The 24,119-nt window shown below is 45.1% G+C and overlaps 1 protein-coding gene across 1 annotated transcript in view; it reads right to left on the bottom strand.

Annotated features, from left to right (window-relative positions):
* The window catches only part of Ush2a (usherin), a 666,448-nt gene that overhangs the window by 109,420 nt on the left and 532,909 nt on the right, over positions 1-24,119 (bottom strand). The window contains exons 54-57 of the mRNA NM_001302219.1: positions 23,668-23,866; positions 8,685-8,792; positions 1,763-1,946; positions 822-979 (exon numbers count right to left, since the gene is read on the bottom strand). Of these exons, the coding sequence (NP_001289148.1) occupies positions 822-979; positions 1,763-1,946; positions 8,685-8,792; positions 23,668-23,866 (649 nt within the window). The remainder of the gene's footprint in view (positions 1-821; positions 980-1,762; positions 1,947-8,684; positions 8,793-23,667; positions 23,867-24,119) is intronic.

Genomic DNA, 24,119 nt, shown 5'->3' with positions numbered 1-24,119 from the left:
GGCAGATAGATGTATGTATCTACACAGTTATATAGGTAGACATGCATATATGCACATTAATGTAGAGACACATGCTATGGGAGACTGAATAAGAAATATCTCCATAGACTCAAGTATTTGAATACTTGGCCCCCATGATGGTGGTGTTTGGGGAGTTTAATCGACCCTTAGGAGGGGGAGCCTTGCTAGAGGAATATGTCACTGGGAGCTGGGCTTTGAGGGTTTATGGTCCCTGCTTGGTGCCTGCAACTGAAGACGGGGTCTCTCAGCTTCCTGACCCAGCTGCCTTGGGTCATGTGTCTTCTCACATTAAGGACTCTCCCTTCAGAATAAGTCAATATGAATCATTTTTCATAAGTTGACTTTGTTTGTATCAGTAACAGAAGTGTAACTAAATGCATATAGTGTAGACTTACATGTGTGATTTGGTTGCTCCACTCAGATTTATCTATGGTTTACTGTGAAGTCACATTTTATCCCTATCTCCAAGTTAGTTTCCATTCAACTATGAAAAAGAGAGAGAGAGAGAGAGAGAGAGAGAGAGAGAGAGAGAGAGAGAGAGAGAGAGACAGAGAGACAGAGAGAGACAGACAGACAGAGAGAGACAGAGAGAGGTAGGTGAGGGGGAAAGATGAGAGAGGGGGAGAGAGAAAGATGGGGAGAGGAGAGAAGAGAGACAGAAGCAGAGAGAGATGTAGGTGAGGAGGAAAGGAGAGAAGAGAGGGAGGATATACATACATACACGCACACAGATTGAGAGAGAGAGAGAGAGAGAGAGAGAGAGAGAGAGAGAGAGAGAGATATTCCATGTCTTTCTTTACCTGGTGCTGGCCATGCAACAAATATGGAATCGGAGCCCAGCACGGTGACGTTGCACGGCGGATGGACGTCTTCTGGGGTCCACATAGGCATCTGGACAAGGTACTCCTCACTCAAACTGCTACCACCTCCAGTTCTTGCTTCTAGTGTGTAAATGTACCTGAGGAAACCAAAGCTGTACTCAGCCAGCCTTTGAGGGATGGCAACAATGTTCTTTGTGACATTTGTGAATGAATTTTTGTGAGAAACGCTACTGTAAGTGTACAGTCTAGCAGAGACAGTGCTCCTCTCGAGAGCATAGCTATTGCTGCCTCTCGACTCCAGGCCGAACCCTGTAGTCATTCATGGCTCTCCCAAGGATCTCAGGAATGTCTTGGGGTGTGCTACTGGGCTGTGAAAATTCAATTTAGTCTTTTCTATTTCTAAATGGGTTGAGTTTTCAGGGAGATTCATTTAGAGGCAGAGATATTTAAATTGATCTGTTATTTTCCACAATAAAACTAAATTATTCTCTGTTCTCTGCACTGAAACATCTGTTGATGTAAGGTTTATCTGTGTCTGCTGAGAAATGAATGGGGATGAATTGCAAATGTTTGGTTCTGAAGACTCCTGCAGACCAGGCAGAGCAAGCCAAGGGGAGGGAGAGAAGAGAACTGTAGGTGATGGTACAGGATCTCCCATCCTCTTTGATCACTAACTTGGGGATGTATGTTTAATCACCATTTGATAATTTTTGAAGTTGGACATTGTATCTTATATATTTAAACAGAGGACAAATTATTCCTATGTTAAAAGGTTATCATATAGACTCAAAACTAACAATAATTTAGCACTTTTATCCGTTACAGCACAGCTCACAAACAAGGAGATTAATTCAACATTCAAATAACATTTGAACGGGAACTATTCTTTCTCAACCTTGAACAAAGTTTCCCTCACTCACCTGCTGTTGGGCTCCAGGTTTTTATCAGTGAAACTCTGATCATCTCTGCCACCCACAAGAAGCAAGCTTCCATTACGTCTCAGCCGATACTGAGAAATGACACCGTTGGGCCTTTCCGGAGGATTCCAATATAATTCCACGGTTGTAGAATTGATGATAATGTGTCGCGGTGTCACCCAAACTCCTGGCAAAAATGATACAATGAGGTTTTTATTGTGAGGATAAAATACATTGCTGTGAAATGGCACAGCTCCCCTCAAGCCAGCAAACCCTTCTCTGTGGATTTAAGTCTCATTGTAGAGGAAACAAAAACACATTTCCAAACACGGATTTGTTTCTCCTCCTGCTTTGCTTTGGAATGCCTCCCAGCCAGCCCTGGGAAGTTTCTGATGTCTGGGTATTGCTTTGAGTGTAACTTAGTCAAGGTTGGAAGAAAATCTGGGCATTTGAAACTTTGATGTTATTCTCTTGGGTTCTACGGAAGGAAGCACAATCAGGCATTTTCCAGAGACATAGTTCAGTAAGTTAGAATTTCTGCTTGCCTCTCATACTGTGGGCCATTCAACTCATCTTCCCTGGAATACTTCCTGGCTTCACTTCCTGGTTTCTCAAGACTCTCCACTGCCTCTTAAAGCAGCAGGGTCTCTCTTCCCCTCTGCGTTCCCCTCCACCCACACTCACCCCCATGATGCTCTCTCTTTAGCTCATCCACGCTGAAGGCTCCCCATGGTATGTTTAATACTTACTCCCCCCTGGGCTTAGACTTATGAATCCAACTGTTTATGTGACATTGCCATTTAGATAAATACTTGCATGTCAAAGCTCAAAGCATCAACAGTGGGCCTCTGGCTTTTCCTGTCTACAGTCTACATAGCTGTAAGCTTGGCCGTGGATTGATGTTCTTAGGCAAAATCCTTACACAGGATTACCTGAAGGTGCTCTCTGGTCACTGAGCTATGCAGACCCCACATCATCTCTTCTCCACTGCTGTCCCTCCGGTTCCAACCACAGTCTCTGTTGTGTGCTTCTGTGCTAGCATCTGTCTTTTGCAGTTCTGGGGACTGAACCCAGTCACAGTGCTGCTGGGCAACTACACTACCATGAAGTTGCATCCCAGCTTCATCTCCACCTTTAAGCTGGTCCCTGTGTCTTGGATTTTCTGTGTAGCTAGAGACCAGCCCTGATCTCCTCCCTGGACCTAGGATGCCCTGCTACTTCTGGGCCATTTCTGTTTTAACTCTTGGCTCTCCTACACCTTTGGAACCCTTAGAGCAATTTCTGCTTATTTATATAAATTACAAAGTGCAGGACTCTTTCGTAGTTTTCACGCTGTTCCCTTCTGATCATGGTCTCTCTGGTCCCTATTTTTCTAACCCTGACCTCCCTTATGACTTATGGCCACACCCTTTTCAAGGTGCTTCAAGGCAAATTCTTGCCTGCCACAGGAATACACTACCCTGGGATCCATCTGTTTCTAACACTGCAGGCTTTGGGTCTTATTTGTCCCATCTTCTGTGTAGGTTCCCCGATTCGTGTAGCTTGCTTGACACCTACTGTTTTAGTCCAGCCTTCTCCAAGGGGATTCTGGCTCAGTTCCCGCCCCCTCAAACCCCTTTGCATTTCCCTCACAGCCCTGAGGGCGTTATAGTCATTTTTTCTTTGATGTGCTACTTGTGCTGCTATGACTGGATGGTCTTTCTACCTCTGCAGCTGCTTTAAAGCAAAATAATTTCCACTGAGGCAGGGATCCTCTGTCCTATTTGCCAACCTGTATCTATGCATAGAAAACTGATATGGGCAACATATCTCCTGTCCACATTAGTCAGTCTAGACAGTTGCGGGAAGCACACAGCTGACCAAGATAAGATTCATTGTTTCATGGAGTTGATTCTTCAGCCTCAAGATAAAGTGTATACAGAAATAGCAACTCAAGGTCTGTGATTACTCTTTTAAAAACAATGTTTTTGGATTAGTTTCTTTTTATTTTATGTGCATGAGTGTTTATTTGCATGTATCCAGGTGTATTGTGTACACAGTGCCTGAGGAGAGCAGGAGAGGCACCCATTCCCCTGGAACAGATGACTGTAAGCGTCCATACAGATGCTAGGAACTGAAGTCAGATCCAATTTGCAAGTGTAGCAAGTGTTTGTAACCACTGAGCAACCTCTCCAGCCCCTTAGGCACCCTTGCGGATGTAGAGATGCTGATGGAGAATCTGATGGTGGAATGGTGAGTCTGCCAGAGGTTGTGCTCTGGGCAGACCTTATACCTCTTCTAAGGAATGCTACATAGCCATTCTATTGTGCTTCCTGAAATCAATAGCTTCTGGCTGAGTGTGCCTCCCAAGCCAGTTATCCTGTAAAAGGTACGCTCTTGACATTTTTAGAAGAAAAAAAAAGTTCAGGACAATTCGTTCAACGTCATGCCGAAGAAAGGAAACAGTCTAGATAGATTTCTAAAGGTCTCGGGTGCACCAGCGTTCAAAAGAGCAATTGGTTTTCTGAGAGGAAGCCTGTCCATCTTGTTATCCCTCCACACTGGATACAGCATACATGGAGGCCTAGGTTTCTCTGCCAATGGTTTCAGAGTTCAGACTCTAACAACACATAAACTTGTAGACTCAAGAGATTAGGCATCAAGATTACTTTCTTGGAGTTCGTCTCTCTGTCCTTGAAGGGCCCATTAGAAACCCCCAAGGAAGGGCTGAGGAGATGTGCAGTGGGTGCGACACTTGCCACACAAATGTGAGGACCTGAGTTTGAATCCCAGTGCCCCGGGAAAGGCTAATGGAGCAGCCCATCTACAATCTTATCCATGGCAGTCACACCAGCTCACTAGAGAAAGCTAGCTAACTCGAGGAGCCAAATCTTCAAGCTCTGGGTTCAAATGAGGGCCAAAACCTGGATCTGTAAGGCACAGAGTGATTGGAAAGACGTCTGATGCCAAGCTCTGACTTCTACATACATATTCACATTCATGTGTTCATGTGTATGCACGCACCCCATGCCCCCACGTATACTCCCATACACATTCACATACAAAGACATTGCCAAAGAACTAGAAAGGCCCTGGCTTAATTCCCAGTATGCACTCCTCGGGATAGCCCATTCCTATAGAAGTATTGATGAATGGGAATCAGAAGTCTGGAAACATGAATATATGTTTTCAACAGAAGTCAAGTTCTCTATGCACTCGGTTCTGTGGAAACTGGTTGGAACTGCAAATCCACAGATTTGATTGGAAATATGCAGTTTCGACATCCAGATGGCAACTAGTTAGTGGTACACACTTATCTTCAGGGTGGGTGTGGGCTGCTGTTACCTTCCCAGTCTCAAGAAATAGGCAATAGAGTTAGGACCTGCATTTGGGGGAACCATTCTGAATGAGTTCCAGGTATGAATTTGCCCCTTCTCTTACTCTCTGGAGCTCAGCATGAGAAGAAAATCCTATTCCGTACAATAGAGGGCATATCTGTATTCTGTATAATAGAGGGCATATCTGCATTCTGTATAATAGAGGGCATATCTGTATTCCGTATAATAGAGGGCATATCTGCATTCTGTATAGTAGAGGGCATATCTGTACTCTGTATAATAGAGGGCATATATCATCATTCTGTATAATAGAGGGCATATCTGTATTCTGTGTAATAGAGGGCAGATCTGTATTCTGTATAATAGAGGGCATTATCTGTGTTCTGTATAATGGAGGGCATATCTGTATGCTGTATAATAGAGGGCATATCTGCATTCTGTATAATAGAGGGCATATCTGTATGCCGTATAGTAGAGGGCATATCTGTATTCTGTATAAGAGAGGGCAGATCTGAGGCAATTCAGGGAGGAATGTACAGAAGGAAGAGAGCTTGGCATGCCAAGGATGCCCAGGTTTGCAGAGTATTTAACTATTGGCTAATTTACTCATTCAGCCTTCTACATGAACTGGCATCACCTTCTGTCAGATGCTGTGTCAGGGATGTGGGGATAAAGACATCCTTATCCATCCAGGACTTCATTGTGTCAGACAAAATGCAGATTTGTAAATACAAAAACTATAATGCAGAATGGCTGGGACTTAAGGAGCAGTGCGGTGGCTGGGAGAGGAGATGGTTACAGGCTGAGGGGTGAGATCAGGAGAGTTGGGAAGGAGGTACTCCTAGGGGTTGACTGCTGTAAGAGGAGCTGTGTGAGCTATGTTGAACAGAAGTCAGTTGGTGGAGGACACAGGAGCAACACGTAAGTCTGAGTCTTGTAGAAATGAGAAAGTGAGGAGGAAGGAGAGTATCAGGATGTGACTTCCCTTTTCATTAGTACATGGTCAAGACCAGCAGATTAGTGCAGGTAACACTTGAGGCATCTGCTTCACAAAGACAGTGAGGCTTTGTTCCCCTGGAAGGAAATGAGATTTTTGGGAGCCAACTAACATGGGAATGTCCACGGGGGAGAGAATCAATGGGGAATAGGAGAAAACTGAAAACTAGCTATTGAGAGAAACCCAGTTAGGAAAGACTGGAGAAATTAGAAGATGTGAACAAAGGCAGGGTAGAAGGTGCAGAAAAGAAGGACTGAACATGGTTTCAAGATTTACAATTAGGTATATGAAGAATGACCTGTGACGTATAAAGAAGACGGAGGTTTAAGGTCAGTGGTGTGGGACTGGCGTGATGGGCGTGGTGGCGCTGATATGATGGATGTGGTGGCACTTAGGAGAACTGGGAAAAAGGCAGGAAAGGGTCGGGTGGGAGAGAATAGAATATCTCAGACAGAAGGAAGGACTAACAGTACAGTGGACACCCAGAGCTTCTGCCGGGAGTGAACCCCTGTGAGGGTTTAGCTTTTGGCAGCTCTTGGCCTTCTTAAGGGGGTAGAGCTGGTACCTGAGATCTAGGGTGATATGTACGGTATTTTTTTTATTGTTTTAGATCATGCATACATGTACGCATGTGTATTTGTGTGTGCATGTGGTTATGGGCAGATGAGGCTAGAGACGTCCAATCCCTTGGAGCAACCTCATGTTTGTGCTAGGATCTAGACTGAGGTCCTTTGGAAGAGGAGTAAAATGTTCTTAGCCTCTATGCCATCTCTCTAGCCCCTGGGCTGGAACATTAAAAGGATACATTTGTCTCTACTTTGTAACAGTACCAAGAGTAGCTAATGGCGTCCATGGCTGCACCTCTGTACTTTCAGGCTAAGGATTGGGGCTGTAGGGGTTCCCGGCGCAGGTTATCAGAGAAGGCACAAGCCCAGCCAGAGTGTCTAAAGCCATGCTGCGCCCACAGGAAAACCTTATTTCTTTGAAGTTATTTGTGGTAAGAGAACACCATATGATTTTTTTTTTTATAAACAATCGATGACATTTCTTACGTCACACTCTCCTGCATCCTATTTAAAGTTATATTTTTTTCAAGTCATGAAATCTAGACCTTTTCAAGAAGAGGAGTAAAGGAATAAATCTGTTGAAGAAACTCAGCCCCTAAGCATACGGGTTTGCTGAATGAGCCGATACCAGAGACCTCTTCCTTTCCCAGACTTGAGTTTTAGCCAAAACCAGTTGATAGCCTCTGTAGAGATCCCCATCATCAGAGTATCCACCTGACAGTTTACCTTTCCAAAAGCCCAGTGCTGCTTGCTTGCCTTCAGAGGAGCACCAAGCGCTGACACAGGGCATTCTTTATCTCGAGATCGTCATTAGTGGGCTCCCAGGGAGTAGCCATATGCCCCACATGTGCAATTTTCCATTTGTTCCCCCATTTACTGGTAGGAAGTTTAGGCCGAATATTCCAAGGTACAACAGTTCTTTCAGTAGAAAAGTAATGAACAAGTGGCTTGAGATTCTGACATGGCAACAGAGCCCACGGTCCCTTTAGAGACTTATATATGCAGGCGTTCACTTCCCTCTGTGTAAAACAGGCCAACAATAAAGATAGACAGACAGTTGATCCCTACCACAGGCTGCTGAGCATATCTTCCTCCATGAAGTAAATGACATCACACGCCGCGGGGCCCTACCCACAGGAGCTCAGTGTCGTCACAGGGGTTAATTCCAGATTTTTTTTCTGTGTGTATATTTATCACTAGAAATATGCGGGGTCTGCTGTGTGCAGTTTTACACATACGGCGTGCACTGTTCAGCGTCCTTTTACGGACAGATTACTGCATTCCCGCAATGTGATTTTACTTAGCAGTTCTCCTTTCTGCAATATTTAAGTTGCTCTCCACGTTTTGACATTAAGCGAAATGATGCTACCGCGGGCGTCTTGACACAGGTCCCTTCTGCGCGTATGGAAGAGTTTCAGGCATAAATAATAAAACTATAACCGCTGTGCTAAGGAATTAAGGTTTTAAATTTATAGACATTACCAATTTATCTTCTAAAGAGGGGAGACTGTCTCTGCATATCCCCTCAAACAGCCTGGTGGCACAGCTCGCCCATTGTGTGTGTGTGTAAATCCCTCCTCCTCAGGGTCCACCATAGCCTGTCTGTGCATGTGATAGGTTTTAATCTCTCCCCGGGGTTACATTCTTTTCATATACACCTGGTAATTATATTATCATTCCTTTGGTTTTAATTTCTTGAAGGCAGCAACTATTTTTATCAGCTTTAGCAGTGGGCTTGGCACTCCTTAGATATTAAATGGTTTAATAGTTGAACTTTTTGAGGAGCTTCATATGCAAGTATTTAGCGTTTATCCCATTAAAAAAAAGCAAACTTCAGTGACTTTAAGAATTTCAAATTATTGATTGTGAGTGGCAGCATAAGGCTTACTCAACCCTGTAGAAGGAGGCGACACGGAATGTTATTTTGTTTTGTCTGTCGTGACAATTTTATTCCTTCTTCCTTGTTTGCTATCACAGAGTTTTCAAAGCTAACCAAAGTAGCACGGACAAACTTTTTCTCCGAACTCCAGATATGTCCTTGTTACCTTGAGGGGCAGCCTGCAGAGTCTGACCTACAGAGGGCTCACTGGAAGTGCATCCGACAGATGTACAAGCCGAGAGTGTGAAGCTGTAGTTTGTGTGTGGCTGGAGACCTAGGAAGAGCCAACAGGAAATAAAGCACAGCTTGAGAGGGTCATTCATTAACAATTAAGCACCGGAAGTCACATGCAGTGTGTACATGTGCTTTTTGAACATTTAGGACTGTTCTTCAGAGAACACAGGCTTAGAGTTACTGGAGCTGGAACCCGCAGCCTCACCCAGGCCAGGCGAGGGCTCTGTCAACGATCTTGGCTCTCTGACGACAGAAGTTCCTGAACACTCCACTATGGGAGGTACTTTAACATTCCTGGATTAATAAAAGCCATCCCTCCCAGATCTCCCCTACAAGATGTGATTGAAAACCATCGCAGTCCTGTGCCCGAGCATCCTGGATAGCTCATTCCATTCTGAAGAGCATCTGGGCTCCCCTTGTTCTGTTTGGAAGTCCTTCCTTACATTGTGGTGAAATATCCCCTCCCTTTCCACCCTTGGGGAACCATAAAACAAATCTAATTTCCTTTCTGCATTACTTGTTCTTTAAATATTTGTAGACAGTTACCAAATCCCCCTGAGTTTTCTCTCCTCTAAGCTAATCACCCCGGGCCCTGTGACTGGTTTTCCTATGAAGAGGGACAGAAAACATTTGAGTGGAAGGCTAGACGCAGCACGGTCCAGCCTCAAGTCATATTCAGTTCTTACCAACGGCAACACTTTCGGGGGTGGGGGGGAGGGAGACAAGGGAAGAAAAGAAGGAAGAACCCACTGCACTTCTTCACCAGATGTGTCACGGTGGTGCCTTCTCGGCTCGTGTGGTACACACTGCTTTTGCCTCCACAGGTAGGCTAGGGATATTTCAACAAGGGTACTACTTATTTACTTCTTTTGCATTTAGGAAAGAATACGGCTCAGTAATTCCCCAATAAGGCCTCGGAGGGAACAAAGAATGACTTGATCTATTTATGACAGAAGTTGTCCATGGTTATATGTCACTGCTCGGTGGCTGATGACCTTGGCCAAGTTACCTAGCTTCTCTTTGCCTCGGTCTACTGATCTGTAAAATGGGGAATCACCATAGCATGTAGCTTATATGAGAAGATGAAATGGGATGCCAGGTAGTGTTTTATATCAGCGGGAGCAACATTAAGGCTCTGTGGCGTTCAAAAAGAAGTAGATTGACGCTTACAAGCCTTTCTTGGATTCTGGAGGAAATTTAGACAATACCAAGGTGCTCTTTAAAAAGTAAGCTAAACGATTAGTGCTTTGCCAACAGTCAGGTTATTAAGCGAGTTGAGCACTAAGTGGTTAGTGCGTGTGTTTTCCACGGACGTCCAGCTGCAGATTTTTTTGCAGATTTTGTACGTTTGGCGGCATGACTTCCTACAGATTTGTTCCCCTGTTGCCCTGTCGCTTTGTGTGCCTTATTGCTTGAGTGCTACATTTGTTTAAAACGGATTTCCACCACCCTAAATAATATACCAACTCCCTTTTATCCCCTGAAATAATTCTCTCCACGCACAGCCTGTGTGCAGTAGGTGTCTCTTTCTTGTCTTTCTTGCTACGGCATAATCACCCAGAGAGCTGGGACCTTGCTTTGCTGATTAGCGCATCCTCCCAGTGGTGAGAGCACCGAGTAGGTGCTTGCTAGGTGGATGGAGGAGTCAGCCCTTGGATTCATTCAGGCCTAGAGTGCTTTGGGTTCTCTGAAGAAGCAGTGGCCCGAGGCAGCTGCAGCTGAGAGGCACCCAGCCCCAGGGCCTTTACTGTCTCCTTCCGGACTTAACCTCGGGATGCAGTTACTTACTTGATTGTAATCTTCCATTTGGTTACTAGAGAGGATTTACATAATTCTGATATTTACCCGATTTTTAGATAAAAGAAATATGACTAAGGATGTAAGGCATCCCCAAATCACATAGGGTCGATAACAGCTGACAGGAAAATGCTAAGATAAGGAGACGTAAGAACTCAGAGAAAATGGAAGGAGGCATCCAAGAACCAGAACCAGAGGTCACAGTGGCAAGCTGGTTCAGCCTGCAGTGCCTGCCCTTCTATCCTGCTTTTGAAACACACTTTCAGCTAAACTGGATTCTCTCCTCGTCAGAGTACAGTCTCTGCACATAAGGATGCCATCTTTGCAAGGTTTCTGGCCTCCACTTCCCAACAGTGCCTCTTGATGAGCTCAGTGTTAGTTGACATTAGTTTAGAGGAAGGCAGACATGGGTAAGGTCTGTGAGGCGTCAGTCCCAGCTGTGATCCCACCAAACAGATCTTTCCTTATGGTTCAGCAGGCATTTCTGTCCACAGTGTCTACCTTGCTTTTCTGCACATTCTCCTTGGTTTGTGAAACGCTTGTTAAATAATAACCAAGTCAGTGTAATTTATGAACAGTGAGGTTTTCTTTTTGATGTTAGTATGGAAGGCAAAAGAAGAGACAAGAGGGGCTGGAGTGTTGGATCAGAAGTTTAGGACCTGCTGCTTTCCTAGTTCGGTTCCTGGAACCCCTGGTAGACAGCTCACGGCTGTTTCTAACTCCAACTCCTAGGGTATTCTAGCTCGCTGGCCTCACTGGGCATATGCATGCATGAACACACACAGATGCACATACTTAAAAATAAAATAAATATTATTTTAAAAAAGGTAAAGAGTTATTTGTGGGCAATTTATCTTCCAAGAGTGTTTTCCTAGAAAAATCTGGAAAAAAACAAGATAGCCCCACTCTCTTTGTCTTCCCGTGTTCTGGCTTACCTGGTTTCAGATCAGCAGCCGGTGTTAAAGACAACTTTAGAATTTAGAAGAGGAAAGGCACTGTTAGGGAGGTTTGCCAAAACCGATGCTACAAGGGAAGTTTGTAACAGAGAGAGAGAGAGAGGGAGGTTCACAAGAAAATACGTGACTATAAAAAAGAAACTGTCATTTATTTCTAAAACAGCAAGTCTACAAAACAAACAAACATTATTAATGTTTCCACTGCGAATACTGGGATATTTGGAGTATTGAAACTTGACTCCGATGTCTTACCCTGGAGATGGACTGATTCCAGATAGACTGTCCTAATTGGGCTTATATTGCTGTGCTGACTGAAAGCTACTTAGGGAGGAAAGGGTTAATTCCATCTTACTGGTTAGAGTCCACCACCAAGAGAAAGGGGTGCAAATAGGCACCTTTGGCAGGAACTGAAGCAGAGACCAAGGAGGAATGGTGCTTCCTGGCTTGCTACCTTTCTTACACAGCCCAGGTACAACCTGCCCAGAGATGGCTCTGCCCACAGCAGCCTGAGACCATTAACAGCCCACTCAAGCTCTGGAGACATGACCACAAGCCAATCTGATGTAGGTGGTTCCTCAATTGAGAGGCCTCTAACCCCCTTCCCTTAGGATGTCTGAGCTGAGCTGACAGAGACTATGACATACATTGAAGACAAAAATGTGAGAAGCCCAAGTTCATAAGCTCCAGAAGAACACACAGGGGAGACATTTCAGGATTTTGGTGTGGATGATGGTGCAGTTGTTATAACGCCCAAAGCATAGGAAATGAAAGCAATCGTGGGCGGACTGAGCCTCCTGCCTCTTCAAATTGGCGCAGTGCAGAAGCCAATCCACAGCATGGAAGACAGCCTTGGAGTGGAGCAAACCCCTGCCAACCCTTCATCTGACAGGGCCTTGCTATCCAGAGCACAAGAGGAACTAGAAGTTAACAGCGGAAACTAAAAACGTCCAATCAAACTGGGCAAACAATTCAAAAGAAGTACAAATGGCCGACTGGAGAAAACCCTCAGCGTCATTACCCATTCTGGAAGCAAACCTAGTTAGATTATAGCACTCTCGTCCAAGTGGCTACTATAGAAAATGAGAAAGTAGAAAATACCGGCGAGCTACAGAGACAAAGAAATGATGTTGAGAATGTACATAATTGCTACCACAATGGAGAGAACAGACTGATCCAACATAGGATCCAACTAGCCCACTGATGGGTACACACGCACACATGCGACCCACACACAGACATACATATAGACACACAGACATGCACACACACACAGACAGACACATATACACACGTGTGCACATGCACACACATAGACAGACATGCACACACAGACACACATATACACACATGCACACACATGCACATGCACACACACGGAGAGACACGTGCACACACACAGACACACATATACACACATGCACACACATGCACATGCACACACACAGAGAGACACGTGCACACACACACAGACACACACCACAGACACACACACACACACACAGATGAGGTAATTCAGTATGTTGAAGATCCATCTGTGCTTGATGTTTACGGCTGTCTTTAAATCGGTCAAGACGTGGGGTCAACGTTCATCTCCGTCATGAGTGAATGATTAAAGAAAACATGCTTATTGAATACAATGGGATGTTACTCAGCTGTGAAGGAGAATAAAGACCTGCTTCTTAGATGGAACTAGAACATGTTGTGTGAAATGGGCAGGTTTGGGTCATGGTTTGAATGTGCTTGGCCCAGGGAGTGGCACTGTTAGGAGGTGTGGCCCAGTTGGAGTAGGTGTGTCACTGTGGGTGTGGGCTTATGACCCTCCTCCTAGCTGCCTGGGGATGCTCAGTCTGTTCCTGGCTTCCTGCAGATGAAGATGTAGAACTCAGCTCCTCCCGCACCACGCCTGCCTGGATGCTGCCATGCTCCTGCCTTGATGATGATGGACTGAACCTCTGAACCTGTAAGCCAGCCCCAGTTAAATGCTGTCCTTATAAGAGTTGTCTTGGTCACGGTGTCTGCTCACAGCAGTAGAACCCTAAGACATAAAAAATAAAACAACCCCTCCCTCCACCCTCCCACCCCCCAAAATCAGAGTTGCCATAACTGTAAAATAGTCATTATTTGAAGTCGAAATGTAGTGGGAGTACATAAAAGAAGATGGATGTTATTATCCGTGTATACTACAGGCAAAGGATAGAATATATTAAGCATCATTATTATATAAATCACTACACACTGAAATAAAACAAAACAAAATAATAGTACATATAGTGCTCAGACTTGGCACACATAATCATGGTTTTGTGATGTTTGTAGGCTTTTGAGGCTTAAAGCAAATTAAATGAGCCATTTGTGGACAAGAGTCCCCATGACCGAAGCGTCCAAGAAGGCAGGATGGAAGTCGAGGCCACGGGAGGAGCCGCAGAGAATGGTGGTCTCAGTCTGTCTCAGTCCCAGGGACTTGGACCTCAGGAGCTTGGGCCTGTGCCTACCTGCAGTGTGGGTATGCGGAAAGGGTCGTGCGAAGGGAATGAAAGGAACACAGTGTGTGTTTCCCCCGACGGCTGCCATGATACCGCACGACTTCCCAGAGTCCGTTCCATTTTCTTTTTTACAGAAACCTCTAGTTTTTCCTCAGAGAAAGCAGACTTTGGAGAATCGTCAGGATTTAAGCCTTGCCTTCAGTCGACCCCACATGAACTGAGACACAGGAGGAAGTACCCAGGCACAGTGTCCCATTCTGGCTGTCTGTGTGGGCAGCTCAGAAGCGAGTGTGTGACATCAAGCAACACAGTGTCAGGTTCTGGGCAGTGACTCCTGCACTAGCGACCGGGGCTTCGCCTCTCCTGACGTTGAGCTCAGAAGGAAAGAAACTTGGCCTCCTGTGGCATCACCTGGTAACCTGGGATGAGCCTCTCAAGTCAACACGCAAAGTTACCTACACTCTCCTGAGCCAGTAACTGACCACTTGTCAAGTGTGTTCGCTTGAGAGACTGGAGCACACTACTAGTCTCAAAATTGAGCAATGTTATTTATCTATATACAGGGACACGTTACACACCACACCACATGTGTTACACATGGGCATCATGGAGGAGATTATTCCCTCCTCTTCTGGGCTTTGCTTTCATGAAAGACAGAATTAGGAACTTATGGAAGAGAGAATTAATAAGACAGATAATCTATTAGGTGTGCGAAGAGTTTTACTGTAAATATTCCCCACACGGAAGTTGTTATTCCTGCTTTGTAGACAGTAAAACTGAAGCTCAAAGAACAGAGTTCTTGCTTCAAAGGGAGCCTAGCTAGACGGATTTAAGTCCACCAGTGATGGCTTCTTCCTCTGATGATTAAACGCCACCATGAAGGCAGAAGGATGGTAGAAAACACTGTAACAGCTCCTCCAGAAATATACTTTTAGTCAATAACTCTAATTGTATACATTTAGCTGCCCTTCAAATGAAAGCAATCCATTGAATGGATGGAGTTCAAGAAGGAAGGAAGCAGCAGAATTTGGTATTGTGGTGGTCCGGCCCCCACCTCCATTCGCATCTCTGCTTTTACTTCTCTTTTGATTGACCTCTACATCAGAGATAAATTTTAGAGGGGCTGCAATTATAACCAAGAGAATTTATTATGAAATTATATGACCGGTGCCAGTGGAAGCCAGGGAAGGTGCTTGCTGCCAAGCTTAATGACCTGAGTGTGATTGCCAGAAGCCATGGTGGAAGGGAGAGCTAACTTCTAATGGCTATCCTCTGGTTTTCATATATGTATATATATATGTGTGTGTATGTATATATACATGTACATATATGTATGTATATATGTGTATATACACGTATATATGTGTATGTATATATATGTATATATGTATACATACATATACACACGTATGCATGCATGTGCCCACATGCATGCACATATACAGAATGCATATAATAAAAATTATAAATGGCATAACTAAAATACTAGTGTTTATTAAGCCCACTCCTTTCTGTGGTCTCCATGGGTGTTAACAGATTCAGGGCCCCTTTGATATCTGTTCTTGTCTGCTCATTTTGCAGATCCTATCCTAACCACAGCGAGGCAGAGGGGCTGTGTAGGATCACAGACATCAGAAATGGCTGCGACTTCAACGGCTGGGCTGAACAAGCCAGATTGGAGCTGCTGTTGGGCACCCTAGTCCTCTAAGGAGGATGACTTGGCTACTTCAAAGCCCAGAGAAAGCTCTAGTCATAGAAAACACCCAAGTGGGTATATTTATCTCAATCCTTTCCTTCTGAATATTATTATAAGTCACGCGCAGAGGCAGGAGAGCATGGTAGTTGGAAGCTCAGAGACTCCAGTTAGGCCGTTGGGTTCTGATGATTACTGACATTAACCAAGACCAGAGTTGAGGTATTTATTCTCCAGGTGCCCGTGTTCGTGCCTGAAGCTGCAGCTGTGATTGGTCAGCTGCCAAGCTTAGCTACAGATGAACTTGAAGGGACTATCTAATGCATCATCCTTAATACGTTTTAGATCTTGTGGGTTTTTCCCTTTTCTTGGCAATTAAGAGGCTCCTTTAACTAGTCTGTAGTGAAGCGTCAGCTGCCACGGGACATGGGTGATTTACGTGTACCCAGTGACCTTTCCTATCAATGACTCTATAGAACTCAATACGGTCTACACACTACAATAGGATTTGCTGTCATTTTAAGTGAGCCCCTATTGGTCGTCCTTACACTGAGATATATATGGGAAATATTAGCAACAGGCAATGAAAGGGCACACCAATGGAAAACTACTCATGAATTGATCAGGACGTGGAGAGGGGAATAAAGAGACGTCTCAAAGGAACCATTCTGACTGTAACTTAATCCTGAAGTCGAAGAGGAGAGAGAGAAAAGAAAACATCACTCAAGTCCCTGATATTGAATGGGAAGAGTTGGAAATGGCATCTCAGAGCAGAGAAAGGCAAGCCCAGGGAGACAAATCAGGCATTTAACAGTTCAGAATAGCAAAGATGACTGGGGTGAATAATTCCGTGAATTTCCCTACAGGGAATCATGTTCTCTTTGAAAGGAGAGGGGCATCGTATAACCAAACTCATTATAATCACACTTCCAACTCACATTACTTTCAAGAGTAATATGTGTCAAAAAGGGACTGGAAAAAAACCCACCGATGGTTCATAAAAATATGATTTGGCAAAGAAAACCCATGTCGAAGTCAGTTACGTTTGCGATACACTCTAGAACGAACAGCTGGCTTCTGGTTTTTAATCTCCAGATACATCGTCAGGAAAAGGCGTTTTGACCATTATGACTTCAGATAGAAAGCGCTACTTCAAAGCATTCAGCCACTGGTGCTGTCAAGCTATCTGCTATTTTCTAAGGAGTTTCCGGATATGTGGCATGCTATGCTAAAGGCTGACCGGATGAGTTAGGAGGAGTTCTGCTGTAGAACGACTCCAGATGATAACGATGTCAACGTGTTTCAAAAAACATTTTTTTGGTTGAACACAGTGGCTCTCACCTTTGATCCTAAGGGAGTAGGAGTAGTCAGATCTTGAGGCCAGCCTGGTCTACATAGCCAGTTCCAGGCTAGCCAGGGTTACATAGAAAGACCCTTTCTCAAACACAAAAACAACAACAACAACAACAACAACAACAAATACCCCTAAAAACAAACAAAAAATGAAAATGAAAAATGACGACAAAAATCTTGAAGAATTTGGAAAGTCCATTCCACACTGATACGATGTTTAAGGAGACTGGTAACATTTACTTTAGTGTATATACATTTGCTGGAAGACCACAGTATATACAGTTGGTTTATTTATGCTTGGGTGGTACCGGGAATTGAACCTAAGGATTCTAGCATGCTTCTCGGGGCTCTGAAACTCAGCTATAGGCCCAGGGCTGTGTTTGCTTTGTATATTGAAGCAGGTTCTCGAGTGTTGTTATGTCCAGACACACAGAAACACAGGCAACACAGATAACAAGGGACAGCCAGAGCCACTGAGACAAAAGACGCTGTTAGTGACTGCTTAGGCCCTAACCTTGGAATTCCTTGGGGTTTGGGGAAGAGCATTGTGTTCTCTAGGAACGAGCATGTAGGTGGTTCTTGCCTTTGGTTCTTCGGGCTTAGTACGACGGCCAGTAGCAAGCTTAAAAGAAAGGGAGTGAGTGGCCGATGTCATGTTACTCATTGTTTAAAGCAGGTACCAAGCAGCTTTCCTCAGCTTTGGAAAAAGAAAATGAAGTCAGTCTTCATGCTTATTTTCAGGGGTCCGACACTCACTGGTCAGGGGCTGCACCGTGTGTGTGGGAATTAGAACCGCGGCAGTACTGCAGGGCAGAGGGCTGCTGACCACTCTGAGGACATGGTCTTAGTCCTAGTTGTCTTTGGCCTTGTGTCAGTAAGAGAGGTTGCCTGTCAGTCTGTGCAGCTTGACATCAGGGTGGCTGGGAGGTGTGGGTGGACCTGCTCAGAGCCTCAGGCTTCTCTCTGAGCCTGATGCTTCAGCCACTCAACTGTTCTGCTCTTGCCGTCTTCAACTCCTCAACAGTTTTTGAACAGGGAGGCCTGAAGTTTCACTTTGTAAGGGGTCTTGCAGATTGCATAACCTCTCCTCCTTAGATTCAGACGTGTTTGATAGTGACTTCTATCTACAGTGAAAACGGATGTGTTATGGTTTTCTATTCAATATCCACTTGTTCAAGGAACATCTTGGAGGCTGTGGATGTAGCTCCTGCGTGCTTGCATGTGCATATGTATGTACATGCACACATACATGTATCAACATGTGTCTATGTGTACATCTGTGTGTGTGAATCCATGTATGTGTGCATTCATACATATATGTATGTATATGTATATATGTATTTGTGCATAAGTGTGTGCATAGGTGTATATATGTGCATATGTGTGTATGCACATCCATTTGTATGTATTTCTCTGTGTGTATCCGTGTGTGTGTGCGCGCGCGTGCACATGAGCGCGCATATATGTGTGACCACATGTATGGGGGTCAAAGGACAACCTTGAGAATCTGTCATCACCTTCAACATTGTTTGAGGCTGGGTCTCTTGCTGTTCACTGCTACCCACAACCAGCCTAGTTGGTGTTGAGCTTCCAAGCATTCTTCATTCTCTCCCTCCCTCCCTCCCTCCCATCTCACTATACACAGGAGCACTGGGATTACAGATACATGCTACCATGCCCAGGTTTATGTGGGTCCTGGGGATTCAAACTCAGGTCCTTATGCTTGTGAGGCAAGCACCTTATCCGCTGAGCCATCTCCCAGCCCACTAAAACATTATAAATACTATGAAAGCAAAGATAGTTTGTCACCACACAATGGAGTTATCTGAAGCTATCTACGCCCTTCCCAAAGATGTCCCACATTTTGCCCTATGGATGTTCGAACTACATTTCCTCTTCTTTAGAAGTGGTGTGTATAATATTGGCTTCAGCATAGTGTTAATATTCGACTTTCTGTTGTAAGCTGATTATCTAGAGTTTGCATTATCTAGCACAAAAGGCTTTCAATAACTCTGAAGCCGAGGGGAGAAGACATATTGACTCCTGCTCCCTACTTAATGGCTGGGTGTGTCTTCTGACTGCTTGACAGTAATGAGCAGCCCATAAGTTAGCCATTTGGCAACAGTTTCCCCAGATGCATGGGCCTTATCAGACCCACTGCTAAACAAGATGCACTCTTCTCTGTGGACTCAGTCGTGAGGTAATCCTTTACCCTCCCCTCTCTCCCTAAGACACAGGCAGCCTTCAAATACCATAGCTGCCATCCAAATGTTGTGTGCAGGGCAGAACAGTGGATGAATTTAGTCACAAGTGACCTGGGACGGTCTCTATTGATGAGCCACCATGTGCTGTTTGCATTAGTGAATAGGAACTGAGGGAGCTGCTCTCTCCCGAGTCCCGTGGGGCCTGGTGTGTGGAAATAGCAGACAATGCTCCAGTTTACTTAAAGCATTGATAACACCTCTAAATAATTAACTTTGGACTTCCTGTCTTCAATTACTTAATGCTTTTTTAAAAAAAATCTTGAGAGGATTATAAGCAATTTATGGGTTTCATGGGATGAGGGCCTTTACCGCTATTCCCACAATGCATTTACAGGATCATGTTTCTGAGGCTTTGAGGTAATTAAAAGTAAGCATGGAGACAACATGGCTGTGGCAAAGGCGCTGGCAGTCCCTCCTGCCATCCCCAGGACCATGATCCTTCAGTCTCCAGGAAGGCTAGCGATACAACTTCATTAGGGCTCTGTTGCTTAAGGAATACTAGGGTTTGGAAATCTAAATACTTCAGGGATCTCAGACAGCTTTTCAGCAAACATCCAATATAGTCTAGGAAGCAAATTCTATTCTTTTCCTTCATTCCACAGACTCAGTAAAAACACCTACCTCATCACAGATAGCGTCTGTCTGGCATTGGGTCAGTCAGTTGACCACGGACCTGGTGCTCCACGGCAGAGAAAGCACACCACAGTCTGGAAATCCCAGGCTTAGAGATGCTCACGCCTAGTCTCACTCCTGCTCCACAGGAACTGCACGTAGCCCAGCTTTGAACTCCCTCTCATTAGGGCTTTCTTGCCCAGGTGACATTTAAGACAGACAATGGACCAGATGACTCTGGAGACTATCACGGCAACCCACCACCGGTCGCACTGCAGAGAACAGCTGACTGAGGGTGCCCAGCCATATTAGACACATCCCCACCCAATACTGCATGAAGCTTCCACTCAAGACTAGGGGACAGCATAAAAGCAGGACAAAAGGACTGTAAGACCCAGATCACCAGAACGTCCCCTGCGAGGTAATGATGTTCACACACACCGAAGAATCTGCACCCATCGAATCTCGACAATATGGTCACCTTAGGCGGACCTGCACAATGAAGACCCCAGTTGACCATCCACTGACTTCCCAGTGTAGATGGCGGACATCTCACCAGGCCCAGCCCCTAGATGAGGCACTGCAGGCACTGAGCGGCTACACAACCAGACTTCCCGAGGGAGGACCCTCCTGAGAGGTTACCAAGGTAGTCAGCCCCAAATACGTGCATGTCTGAATTCAGCATGCAGTATTAATACATACATGTGAACACACATATATGTAAAAAAATAGGAACTAAAGACAAATACGGGAGGAGGCTGGGGAAGCGGGAGGTGTGGGAAGGACAGAGAGGAGGTATAAATGATGCAAACGCAGACCCCTGTAGGGAAAAACATCTCAAAACTAGTAAAAGAAATATAAAATAGGACTTCTCAGGAATTATTTTTACTTCGTGATCTCTGTAAAAAGTTTAACTTATATAGGAAGACTTTAAAATCCCTATTCTAATGCAAGGACCTCTGGCACCAACGTGGGTGTATAAATTCCTCTTTGACATGAAAATATTGATTGGGAATGACAATGGAAGGAAGATTCAGAGGAGCAAAGGGATTCAAAGAGAGGACTTGGCAATTATTTTATAATTAATGAGGCTGTCCATCCTGTGGCTTTGTACGTTATAATTGAATTTGGTTTGCTGGCATCTCAGAGCCAGTCTCTGATGCAAACCAGTACGGTTGGCAACAATTCACAGCCGGGGGACCTGAGGAGACAGTGACCACTGGGCCACAGCTCCTCAGCTTTGTCTCAGCTTGTTGTCAAACTAGTGTGAGCTGGGACATGGTTTTGGTGGCTTTTGCTGATATTTTTGGGTTTTAACTCACACTCAGTTACAATACCAAGTCCTCTACATTTCCAGCCATGCACCCTGTGCTGGGCCCACGCCTTCAGACCTTTACCGGCAGCCTTCCCTCCACCAAGGGCATCTTGGAGGCCACAATGCTAATTAACTGACTGTTCTCTGTGAGAAGTGAGTGTGTGTAGAGTTTGCCTGTGCTTGTGGAGGTCAGAGGTCAACATCAAGCGTCTCCCTCCATTGCTCTCCACTTTATTCGGGGTCTCTCACTGAACCTGGTGCTGACCAATTTGGCTCCATTGGCTGGTCAGTGAGCTCCGGGGAATCTTCCTGTCTCCTTGCCTGCCTCCTACAAGCCAGCGCTAGGATTAAAGATGCATGTCACCTCAGCAACTGGCTGTCTTCTTTTTTTTTTTTCCTTTTTTTTTGGAGCTGGGGACCTAACCCAGGGCCTTGCGCTTGCTAGGCAAGCGCTCTACCACTGAGCTAAATCCCCAACCCCGGCTGTCTTCTTCTTAATGTCAACACTTGCAGCGGTCACTTTACCCTCTGAGCCATCTTCTCAGCACTCCCCATCTTACTTAAAAGTTTTATGTATTATCGAGACGATAACCATTGGGTAGCAATAGGCACATATTTGTATACACATTTGTATGTGTATGTGCACACGCGCGTGCATACACACACACACACACACACACACGCACGCACGCACGCACGCACGCACGCACGCCATTCTGATTCCTTTATAGATAGAGCCAGTCAATGCTGTGAACACTCTGAGTGGGTGAGTTCTGTTCACCTTTTAAGCAGGGATGCTACAAGCTTCCCTCAGTTACAGGGATGTGGTGAGGAGCAAATGAGTCAGAATGCAGCTGTCCTTTAGGATGATACAGCCATCGATAAAGGTGAAGTTTATTACCTGAAACAATTCTCTAGTGCGTTATTTGTGCTTAATAAGATGAGAGAAACCAGCTAGATGGTTGAGCTGACAAAATTGTTCCCTTCCCATACTATCTCAGGGTCAGCTCACGATCTCTAGATGCCGAGTAAGATGTGCAGGCTTGCAAGCATGCGTGGAGTGTCTCCCTAGGACCTGTGGGGGCTCTGTAAAAACAGCAGCAATCTTGTCAATCAAGGCTTGCTCAGAGAGCAGAAAATCATGGAGCCTCACGCCATGCCCAGAGTGCAACGTACATTTTGGCTCCTGAAAATGCAGGCGTATCTTTCTAGATATTTCTGGGGTTTCCTGAAAGTTTTGTTAGCTGCTTGATGAATACTTGTTGAAAGCACAGAGCTGAGCAGAAAGAGATCATTGCTTTGGGAAGTCGTAGAGTGAGAGAAATAGTGACAGTTTGGAAAATCCTGGTCTCAGAGCCTCAAACCTCGAGGTTTGTTTGTAGTGACTCATTGAGTCCCAAGACTAAACTAGATGGTTCTGTCTCCAAAAATGGTCCCCCCACCAATAAAACAGAGCTAAGAATCACCTCTGCCCTCTTAGGTTTGAGAACTGAATTAATGCACACAGGTGTTTGAGATCTCTTAGCTTATCTATCACCACCACCCCTGCCCCCCAAGTTACTCAGCTCCCATCAGCCTGCTGATGATGATGGGTTTATGGGTTTAGGTATTAGAAGTGTAGCACCTGACAGACAGGACAGGTCCCTGCTCTCCTACAGCCTGCATTTGCTAGTGAAGGAGGTGAGAGAGAGAGAGAGAGAGAGAGAGAGAGAGAGAGAGAGAGAGAGAGAGAGACAGACAGACAGACAGACAGACAGACAGACAGACAGAACCAAAACCAAGTATTAAATTACCAGGTGGTATGAAGTCTATGATTAAGTTCAACAAGGTGATAAGAAAACACATTTTTCTCTTCAAATGAAATAGTTATTACGATCACTAGGAGGGTCGAGCTAACATTTTGCTCCTCCACTGTACTACCATAACAATGACAATACTATACACAGCCAAAATAAGACGGCGGCTGGTAATTAACAGAAGTAATAATGACAGGAAGTCCCGAGCAGGCAACTGCCAATGAGTGAGTGCTAAGCTATTCACTTTGGAGCCCCAGTCAGCCTCTAAGTGCTGGCTTTCCTCTCTCTCCTCATCCTTACTCGGCTGACCCAGGGAGCCCAGTGAATTTTCCCCGAGGAATAAAAACGCAGAATACTGTTGTTTAAAAAAAAAAAAGACAAAATAAAAGTTGATACCGACACGAGCCCCCTCTCCACACACTGCGTATCAAAGCCAAATATAAATTATTTCTGAAGTTCTCCGCGGCCTTGGCTTATTGCTGCCAGTGTGGGCTCTTCGATTAGCATGGATAAGTGGGACCTGACCATATGTCAAGAGAACGTGTCCTTTCGGAGTGACCTCATATATCAAACACACACCCCTGGGAGGCTCGCCCCAACACCACTGCAATGACAGCCTCCTCCAGTAGATTTCCCGTTTTGTCACCTGTGACCGTATGCTGCCTCCTGTCATTTGTGTCAGTGTAGATGAGCCCTTTCCCATCCAGCCAGAGCTGGTACTCTTTAATGGCATCATTCCTTTTCTCAGGGACACTCCAGCTGAGGTGCAGGGTCTCCGGGCTCTGGGCTGTGATGTTTGGTGGTGGGACACTCTCCAGGACTCCTCGGGTGGCAGTGGCGACTACCTGTGAGCACAGAAATTAAACGGCTGTTTATTGCCATTGTCCACGAGGAATCCTGATCAATGAAAATGTCGCTTTTGCTTTAGAGCCTTGCTGTCTGGCGTGGCATATCATTAGCAAAGGCGGGGAGAAGCGGTCCCTCCCCACTTTCCGTTCCTTCCCTCTCATCTTATTTGAACAATGAAATCTGACCTTGAATACATTATACAAGTCTCCAACGACTATTTATCACAACAGGTCCGGCAACAATTTTGAA

The sequence above is a fragment of the Rattus norvegicus genome, chromosome 13 (assembly GCF_036323735.1).
Source record: "Rattus norvegicus strain BN/NHsdMcwi chromosome 13, GRCr8, whole genome shotgun sequence".
Lineage (NCBI taxonomy): Eukaryota > Metazoa > Chordata > Mammalia > Rodentia > Muridae > Rattus > Rattus norvegicus.
Note: the sequence above shows the minus strand (reverse complement) of the source record. Positions and strands in the feature narration are given on the sequence as shown.